Below are 10,562 nucleotides of genomic sequence, written 5' to 3'. Positions count from 1 at the left end.
GGGCCGCAGCGCGGTCCCCTTCGCGTCAGGAGCCGAGGGGCTGCCAGAGCCCTGGGTAGGCCCGGGCACCACGGAGACCCACTTGGCTTTGCCCTTGTCCCCTCGGCTTGCTTTTTGGCCCCTTTTTCTGGTCCTAGCTCCCACTTTGATTTAGAGCTTTTCTGCCGGGCCCATCCTCCCCTCCCGTCCCTTTCCCGGGGCATAACAATGCCGCCTGCCTCGCCTGGTTCCCCCACCCCCCACCCCAAACACCCCACCCTACTGTTCGCCACCTTCTACTTTCCCTGGCACCCATTCTTTCTCCCACCCTCGCTCTGCGCTTCATACCTCCATCTGTATTGGCAAGGAGCCGGCTTTTCACGGGAATTGGGGTTAAAAACCTCGGTTGCAGCTGGCAGGGTGCAGGCGGGGAAGAGGGAGGTTGGAGGAAGGGGGATGGAGTTCAGCTGCCGCAGGGAGCCGCGTGTCGGTTTGTTTCACTCCCTCGCGGAAGGCTTTTATCTCTTCTCCCCCGTCGCCAGCCCCTCGGGACCTGGCCTCAGTCAAGGATTTGCCTCATGATGATGGGCAACGGCCTTTCCATAGTCGGGTCACAGATCTTGGGGGTGGGCTCACCCCGTGCTATCCCTGGGCCCACCCTGAGGGGGAGGAGAGAGAGATACCTAAACAAAACGGAAACCAAGTCCCAGCGTCACCGGGACACGTACATTTGACGCATTCCCACACTGGAAAAACCCATTTGCAAACGACAAAAATTGTGGGACCGTATTCAGAAAACCTGTCCACTGAAAAGTGTCTTCTGTCGAAATCCCTTTTATTTCGGAAACCCTGGTTGTTGACACGCTGTCCAAAGGTCACCCCCTTCTAATGAATGCCTTCATGGCAACCTGGAATTCCTCGCTACTGTTAACATGCAACACCTTCTAACTGATGAGATTTTAAACCCAGATTTCTAGACTTGTTGCCTACTTAAGCTATCATCCGAAAAATTAAAAAGATATTTGAGATGTCCTGCCTTCCCTGTGTACATAACTTAAGGACTGTGACAGTGATACTCTTCTCGTAACTTTAAAGGGCAAGAATATTAATTTTAAAAAGCATCTCTTCACTAAGGTGCTTATCAACTAATTGTTAATATGTAATATCCATAAAATACCCATATATACATAAGAATATTATACCTATACATTTTTAATACGCAGTCATGTATCAGTTAACAACAGGTGCTGGGTTCTGAGAAATGCATCATTGGACGATTTTATCGTTGTGCAAATATGATAGAATGTACTTACACACACTTAGAGGGTATAGCCTACTACACACTGAGGCTATATGGGGTATATATAGCCCACTGTCTGTGGGGCTACAGAGTTGAACAGCATGTAACTGTGCTGAATATTGCAGGCGGTTGTCACATGATGTAAGTATTTGTGTATTCGAAATTTATTTACACATAGAAAAAGTACAGTAAAATACAGTATAAAATAAAAAATGGTACACATGAATGGGGCTTGTAGGACTTGAAGTTGCTCTAGGTGAGTTGGTGAGGAAGGCAAGGGTCTAGGGCGTTACTGTCGATTTTGCACTGCTGTAGGTCTTATAAACACCTACACTTAGGCTACATTCAATTTATATAAAAAAAAAGTATCTTCAGTAAAAATTAACCTTTGCCTACTATAACATATTTATAAACTTTCTCATTTTCTAACTTTTTGGCTCTTATTATAACACTTAGCTTAAAGCACAAATACATTGTTCACCTGTGCAAAAATATGTTTGTCTTACCCCATAAGCACTTTTCTGTTTTTAAATCTTTTACTTTTTACACTTTTTTTGTTTAAAAAGCAATGCACATTAACCTGGGCCTACACAGGGTCAAGATCATCAGTATCACTGTCTTCCATCTCTACATCTTGTCCCACTAGCAGGGCCATGATGAACAAAAGAACATGAGAGTAAACCATACGCGGGAGAAAATGATGCAATCAAGAGACTTGGTAAATAGAAGATGGGTGAGACTGCTGCCGGTATAACATGGCACAGTGTTATACAGTAAACTTTAATATGTAGAAGGAGTATGTTCTAAATGATAGACAGTATAGTAAATATAAAACGAGTTACATGGTCATTTATTATTACCATCAAGTGTTATCTAATGTACATAATTGTATTGCTATACTTTTATATAACTGGCAGCAAGGGTAGGTTTCTTTTATGCCAGCATCACCAGAAATATGTGAATCCTGTGTTGAGCTGAAATGTCATGACAGCTACAGCATCACTAGGCAACAGGAATTTTTATAGGACCACTGTTGCGGACATGGTCCATTGTTGGCCAAAACGTGTTTATGTGGTGCATGGGACATGGTCCATTGTTGGCCAAAACATGTTTATGTGGTGCATGACTGTATATGGGGTGGGATTTTTTTTTTTTGCTCTTTTTAAAAAAAAAAAAATTTAACAGCATCATTGCTACTGGGAATATCTTCTCTGAAGTACAGAAAAAAAGTATTTTGGGGATGGTACACAGCAATGTTTGTCAAGGTGAGATACCCAAACTTAAATAACAAAAATAATGGGATGTTGAGAGGTAATAAGTGTCAGTGTTTATAAATGTCATTGGCTGCAAGGGAGTACCTTTGGAATACATTTTTAAAGAGAAGATTAGTTAAAATTTAGGAAGAACATATTTTAGGATTAGTATTGCACACACCAAGTTTTTCTGATATTTAAATCATTCATTTACAGAATAAATAACTCCTGTGTGTTCATGATGAAGATTTTCCTTAAAAAATTTTTAAGACAGCTAAAAATGAACTTACCTCTTCTTGAGGAGAAAACTCAGAATTGGGTCTAAGAAAATTAATTCTAATCTTTAAAAATTGCTTAGTGGAAATGCATGTATCTGTTTTTTAAAGAAAAATTGCTTAGTGGAAATGCATGTATCTGTGATATAAAAGAAAGTGACTATAGAGATTATTGTTCAAATATGTACGGCATTTTAAAACAAGCTTGACTCTCCTCAGGAGGAAGTCATAAGGTTTGCCACATGGTCCAAAGCCAGCCTATGAACACTTCATATAAAAGTGAAAGCATTATGCCAAGCTTGAGTTAAAACTTCAATAAACCATGGCTTAAATTGTGAATGATATAGCATTTTTTCCCCTCCTTAATTCTCTCCCATCCCCTCCTTTTTTTCCTTTGTCTTATAGGCATGGAGAGTAGAAAACTGATTTCTGCTACAGACATTCAATATTCTGGCAGTCTGCTGAACTCCTTGAATGAACAACGTGGCCACGGACTCTTCTGTGATGTTACTGTTATTGTGGAAGACCGAAAATTTCGAGCCCACAGGAATATTCTTTCAGCTTCTAGTACATACTTCCATCAGCTCTTCTCAGTTGCCGGGCAAGTTGTTGAACTGAGCTTTATAAGAGCAGAGATCTTTGCAGAAATTCTCAATTATATCTATAGTTCTAAAATTGTCCGTGTTAGATCAGATTTACTTGATGAGTTAATTAAATCAGGGCAGTTATTAGGAGTGAAATTTATAGCAGAGCTTGGTGTACCATTGTCACAGGTTAAAAGCATCTCAGGTACAGCTCAGGATGGTAATGCTGAAACCTTACCTCCTGGTTCTAGTGACAAGGACCTTGTAATACAAAAGTCAAAAGATGAAGCCCAAGATAATGGGGCTACTATAATGCCTATCATAACAGAGTCTTTTTCATTATCTGCTGAAGATTATGAAATGAAAAAGATCATTGTTACTGATTCAGATGATGATGATGATGATGACGATGATGTCATTTTCTGCTCTGAGATTCTGCCTGCAAAGGAGACTTTGCCGAGTAACAATGCAGTGGCACAGGTCCAGCCTAATGCTAGTCCTGTTGCTATTTCAGATGTTGCACCTTGTGCTAGCACTAACTCTCCCCCTTTAACAAATATAACACCTACTCAAAAACTTCCTACTCCTGTGAATCAGGCAACTCTAAGCCAAACTCAAGGAAGTGAAAAATTGCTGGTATCTTCAGCTCCAACACATCTGACTCCCAACATTATTTTGTTAAATCAGACACCACTTACACCACCAAATGTCAGTTCTTCACTTCCAAATCATATGTCCTCTTCAATCAGTTTACTTGTGCAGAATCAGCAGACACCAAACAGTGATGCTTTAACAGAAAACAAGGCCAGTGAAGAGGAGGAGGAGGAAATTATAGATGATGATGATGACACTATTAGTTCCAGTCCAGACTCAGCAGTCAGTAATACATCTTTGGTCCCACAGGCTGATACCTCCCAAAATACCACTTTTGATGGATCATTGGTACAGAAGATGCAAATTCCTACACTTCTGCAAGAACCACTTTCCAATTCTTTAAAAATTTCAGATGTAATTACTAGAAACACTAATGACCCAGGCTTAGGATCAAAACATCTAACGGAGGGCCAGAAGATCATAACTTTAGATACAGCTACTGAAATCGAAGGCTTGTCAACTGGTTGCAAAGTTTATGCAAATATTGGTGAAGATACTTATGACATAGTGATCCCTGTCAAAGATGACCCTGATGAAGGGGAAGCCAGACTTGAGAATGAGATACCAAAAACATCTGGTAGTGAGACGGCAAATAAACGTATGAAAGTAAAACATGATGATCACTATGAGTTAATAGTAGATGGAAGGGTCTATTATATATGTATCGTGTGCAAAAGGTCGTATGTCTGTCTGACAAGCTTGCGGAGACATTTTAACATTCATTCTTGGGAGAAGAAGTATCCATGCCGTTATTGTGAGAAGGTGTTTCCTCTTGCAGAATATCGCACAAAGCATGAAATTCATCACACAGGGGAGCGAAGGTATCAATGTTTGGCCTGTGGCAAATCTTTCATCAACTATCAGTTTATGTCTTCACATATAAAGTCAGTTCATAGTCAAGATCCTTCTGGAGACGCGAAGCTTTATCGTTTACATCCTTGCAGGTCTTTACAGATCAGACAATATGCTTATCTTTCTGATAGGTCAAGCACTATGCCTGTAATGAAGGATGATGGTATTGGGTATAAGGTCGATGCTGGAAAAGAACCTCCAGTGGGGACCACATCTACTCCTCAAAACAAGCCAATGACCTGGGAAGATATTTTTATTCAGCAGGAAAATGATTCCATTTTTAAACAGAATGTAACAGATGGCAGTACTGAGTTTGAATTTATAATACCAGAATCTTACTGAATTCCTTTGAAATATCAGAAAGTTTTGGTTTGGATTAAGGGGCAGGGGTTTCAGAAGACCTGTAAAACAAATTAAGGTGAAAACAAGTTAATTTGATCTGCTACATAATCTGAAGGTAGTCTAGTTGGATTATTTGTTGATGATTTTTAGAAGCAAAGTTTTCTGAGAGTTTGAGTAGAAAGTGAGAAGTCCCCCCACCCATGTATCTGTTTATATAGTTAGCTTTCAGCTCATTTTAAAGAGACAAAAATGCTTGGAGAGATAGTTTTCTGAATAGAATTTTGAAGCAGTCTGAATGTTCTTTGAAAATAACTGGAGTTACTAGCATACCCTAGTACATCTTACAATTTTCCCCTTCCATGTTAGCACTTTACTGCTAAATTCTCAATTTTCTTAACATTGAGACTATAAATGTGTGTTGTGTCTTGTATATGGCATAAAACGTAAACAAGAACTTCTAAAGTTGTTCTGGAAAATTTCAGGATAAGTCTCCGCTTGGTTGTATATTCTGTTAGTCCAGATGGATTGCAACCTCTTCCCCCAAGAAGATAGCCATGCAGACAAGTTTCTCATCTAAAGAAAAGAATTAGTTTTAGCTAATTAGAATTAATCCTTGCTTTTATCGCCATAGTCTGAAAAAGACTTTGGTGGCTAGACCACTGTGTGCTTTTGCAGTGTGGTCTCTGTGGGGGTTGGGGAGAGAAAAGCAAATCTCCATGATGCAGACAGGAGGAGATAAGTTCTGTTGCAATTATTTTTAGTTCTGTGCTCTTACATGCTAGAGGCAGAGAATGGGATTGAATGGAGATTTCATTTTTACTCATTATGGTTAAAAATATTCCTGTGAAATTTTTCAAATTTTGACTGAAAGCCACCAAATGAATCTTTATGTATAAATCTTTGTAAATGATAGATTCCACGGAAGAGACTCCTACATATTTTGGGAGGAGGAGGCTACCGGCATATATTTTAAAATGTTCATATTTCTTAGAATCTCCAATAGAAAATTTTCATTTAAAATAGTTGAATCAGTGATCTAATATTTTCCTTTCAGTAAGATCTTTTAGGTTTTGACCCCTTCTGAAATAAGTTCCATTCAATCTGCAAATTGTTGCAATTTTATAGCAATCAGAAATTATAGGAATGTTATATAGGCTCATCAATTCCCATTTATCTTGACAACAATAAATATTACCTTCCTTTTAAAATGACATATATTTAAACACTTAGAAAATAACATTAAAACTTACTGAAGCGTGAGTTACTAAAGAAAGCAGGTTGGAACAATACATAGCCTAGCATTTATAAGTGAATTAACTTGTTGAACTTCTGTAAATGATTTTTTTTTGCAAAGGAAAGAATTAATAGATACTGAAAAAGATCGTTGTGCATAGTTATTAGTCATTTGTAACCTTGCTTAAATATTTCTTAGTTCAGCGTAGATACCTTCTTTCTCCTTACCATGTATTTTTAAAAATAGTCTACTTCTTGACTTTGAACTTAAAGCTTTAATCATAATTTCTCATGTATACATCATTCTTCTGATGGTAAACTAGATTTGAAGATAATGGTTTTAGTGTTTTTTTTTTTTTTATGTTGGTAGCTGAGGGTATCAGGCATCAGTATTTGTAATAATACAAGGAAAAAGAAAACCCTTTGCTTACCAAGGGGTAGAGTGATATATTTTTATCTGTTTTCTGTTCAGTGAGTCTAGACCTTCAAACCATTTTGTAAATTAACCCTTGGAAAATTTTAAATTACCTTATAACTTAAGATTCTGTGATCTCTGGATTCAAAATATCTGTTTCCTTACTGTGTAGATATAGATAGCGTTACTCTTTGACTATAAGGTGCAGTCTGACATGTTCTCAGTGGAATTTGTTTGAGTTTCATTAATGCTATTTCACCAGTTAGACATAATTATTCTACCAATGTTAATAATACTGATGCCAGCAGAGCTTCCAGACCTTTCAGATTCAACTGCTAGATAAATTAGTTTGTCATAATAAAACTTGGTCATTTCTGCAAGCTTATTATGACAAACCAGCAATTCTATAATAGAAAACTATCCATTCTGAATAATATGGATATAATTATTTGCTGCTGCTGTGCTCTGTGTAAATTCTGAATATGTTAAACTCTCTGCCTACTAAAGGTGTCTTCTGGAGTTTGTTGGGAGGTGGACAACTGGAAAATTAAATTGTATTTTTGCCAGAAGACTCTTCCTTGCATGTGTCTCAGGGTCTTCAGTTTTTCTGGATGTTTCCATATCCAAAGCTCAGAGTTCATATGAAATACTCTTTTGGGTGAATACTCTTTATTCCTGGTATTTATCAGATTGGAAATCTTAGCAAGATGCTGTTTAAAATTTATTGGGGGGTTTTCTACTTTCTACTTAGCTTTTTGGCTATTGAACTTGCTTTTTTAAAATTTTCTTTCAAGTTGGCTTTCAAATTTGCTTCTATGCTAAATGACCTGTAAATATTCTGGATAGGAATTGTTTGAATTAGTAATTTGCTAAACAAAATGACAAAATTAAAAGAACTCTTAACTAAGCAGAACTACTAAAAGATCATAGCAATCTTGCAAGACTAACTTTAAGATATATTTTAAATGATTATTATAATTTCGGTGGTAATAATCCCCCACATACCACCCTGAAGAAATGATGCCACATTTTTCCGTTGTACCAAAAAAGATAAATGGTTAACATTGATTGAAGTATTTTGTATTGTCAAGGCATGCATATTCTAAAGAATTAAATGCTAATTCAACAGCACTGGCTTCTTCGCCTCTGTCAGTCACATGAAACCTTGTTCATTTCTCCCAATACTGTGATGCTTATACTTATACAATCTTCCCTAACGTGACTTCTTAAGTTCTACTTTTCATTAACCATTATCTGATATTAGTTCGTAGGGCTTCTTATGGCGAAAATAAAATGTTTTAATTCTCATTTTTGAGTGCATCTTTTTTTAAAAAATAAGATTATCATTCAGAAAGTATATATACTTTTATATTGTATTGTTTTTCAATTTTTGTAGCAGGAGACTGAGTTTTATTTCTGATGACAGCATGGCAGTATTTCCCACTAGGTTGTATATGTTGGTTAATCACACTCCATCCTGTCTTGAACCATATAGTCAAAAGTAAGTCAGCTGCTGTCAGTTGCTGTGGAGCATTTGTTTTACTTTTGTAAATGCCATCAGGACACATGAAAGTGGTAAGGAGGAGGATAATTTTATTAATTTGAAACATCACAAAAGCAATCTGGGTTTCCAACATGGCAGTGATACAGATTTTAAGCAATATCCAGTTTATACAGGTTCCAGATTAATATTTTAATGTTTCATGCCCAGTTCAATACTTTAAAGCAGAATTAGGAATAAAGCAGTAAATATTACAAAATGCAGTCAAGATACATATTGGAAATATAAATTCCTTCATTACAGCAAATGTTTTGCAAAAGAGTAAAGCAGCAAATATTAATTTTTTCTAAGGTAACATGCACTTTATATAATTCAATGTAATAAAAAAGCAGCTCAAATTAAGTGTTACAAAATCTATACTGTTTCAAGTTATTTTGTAAAGTAAGAAAAATACATAGAAATGAGTCATAGAATATTACTTTAAGAAATGTGATCAATGTAGGTAGGACTGACCATGTAATGGTGCCTTTAAAAAAATGAAATATATATATATCCACTAAAGCAAAAGGTAAAGTGTAAATGGCAAAAATTCTGAGTATTACAAGTTGATATTTGTATAGTAAGTCAATTATCAGTCCCTCTTTGAAATCCAATAGGATTTTAATATGCTCAGAAATGTAAAAAAAATAATTTTGTATAACTCAGAAAGGACTGAAATCTGGATTAGACAACATTAATAATGCTGAAAGTTAAAGTGAATATTTTGCAAACATTTACTGTGAACAATGAGTGAATGCCCTTGTGCCTTGATCCTTGATGGCTGGGTGTCTACAAGGTAGATGGGAGCACCAGCGTTTGTCTGCTACCTCTTATCCATCAAGTCGAGAGGTAGCAAAATTGGCTTTAAAATTTTCCAGTTTGTGTTCTGTGTTGGCAGAACTATCTAATTAGGTACCCTCCTGTAGCCCCTGTATTTTTACATTATACAAAAGTGTAGAATTATCAATCTTCCTTTAAGTCAATCAATTATCAGGTTAACATGAGATCGTAATGAAAGTGTTCATTCTGAAGTGAAGGCATGGGTGCTGAAGTGTTTTAAACTCATCAGATTGACAATTTAAAGCTACATATAGCTAAAAGAATTGTCCAAATACCTACCACAATGTGCCAGATGGATTTTAAATCTACCGTAACACTTAACAACTTGTCAAGTTGGCTACATGTGAGGTTTTGCAGACTTGAAGCGGCATTGTAACACTTTCGTAATCTTGAATTCTGTCATGATTGGTTTTAACAGAAAAAAGGATCAATAGCAGTGGCATTAAAATACAGATGATTCTTTTGGAGTGGGGTGCAGTATACGTGCAGTTTGCTGAGGTTGAAGCACAGTATTTGAAGATTAAATAGTCACAAAGATTAGTAACGATTCGTATTCACGACCCAAGAACCTAATCTAGCATTTTTAAACTCTGAATTCCAGCTGTAAGATTTATATCTCCTGTAGCAAATATATTTTGTAATAATGCAACATGTAGTGGAACCACTGTTTCCTAAATTACCAGACATATTATTACTGTAATCTACTTAAGACATATTACATGTTGCACTATATTGCTTCCAGAACAATCAGTCCTGTTCCCCAGTACTCAAGATGAGGCAATATTGCACTTTTCCCTTTAGGAGGTACCAGTAACAAAAGCTGAGTTGAATGATCACAACAGCCATTTTTACGATACAGAAAAGAAAGGAGTAAGAGATATGGGCAGCTTTTTTTTTTTCTTTTTTTTTTTTAACATCCAGACACAGCAAAAAAATCTGAGCCAGAACTCTCTGTATTGGAACAACTGTGTAGCCCCATCAGCTGGCGAGTTTTCCTTAGAGATTGACTTTAAGGGAAAGATAGGGCCTATAAGCCAGTTGCTTCAACTGAGGTGCTAGGGTGGCAATCTGCCAGGGCCTGAGGACAGCTCTTTTACATGAACTGAGACAGATGGCAACCACGCTTCTGCTGAATACAGAGGTGGAGCATGGTGTAATGCAGGTCCAAACTTGACAAGCTTCTTGCTGGGCTAGCTCAGCCTTGCTTAGAGAGTGTGAGCTGCCCTTCCTGGAAGTGCTGGGTTTGGCCTAGCCACCCCTGCTCTGCACTGATAATGAATAAACTTCATCCCTAT

At 37.1% G+C, this 10,562-nt stretch overlaps 1 protein-coding gene across 1 annotated transcript; it reads left to right on the top strand.

Moving 5' to 3' along the window:
* Window positions 1-1,549: 1,549 nt before the first annotated feature.
* Window positions 1,550-8,195, top strand: ZBTB33 (zinc finger and BTB domain containing 33). The gene is made up of 2 exons (XM_006165999.2): window positions 1,550-1,997; window positions 3,213-8,195. The coding sequence occupies exon 2, from the start codon at window positions 3,215-3,217 to the stop codon at window positions 5,237-5,239; it is 2,025 nt and encodes a 674-aa protein (XP_006166061.1). The 5' UTR covers window positions 1,550-1,997; window positions 3,213-3,214; the 3' UTR covers window positions 5,240-8,195.
* Window positions 8,196-10,562: the final 2,367 nt, after the last annotated feature.

The sequence above is a fragment of the Tupaia chinensis genome, unplaced genomic scaffold (assembly GCF_000334495.1).
Source record: "Tupaia chinensis unplaced genomic scaffold, TupChi_1.0 Scaffold144145_1, whole genome shotgun sequence".
NCBI lineage: Eukaryota > Metazoa > Chordata > Mammalia > Scandentia > Tupaiidae > Tupaia > Tupaia belangeri.
Note: the sequence above shows the minus strand (reverse complement) of the source record. Positions and strands in the feature narration are given on the sequence as shown.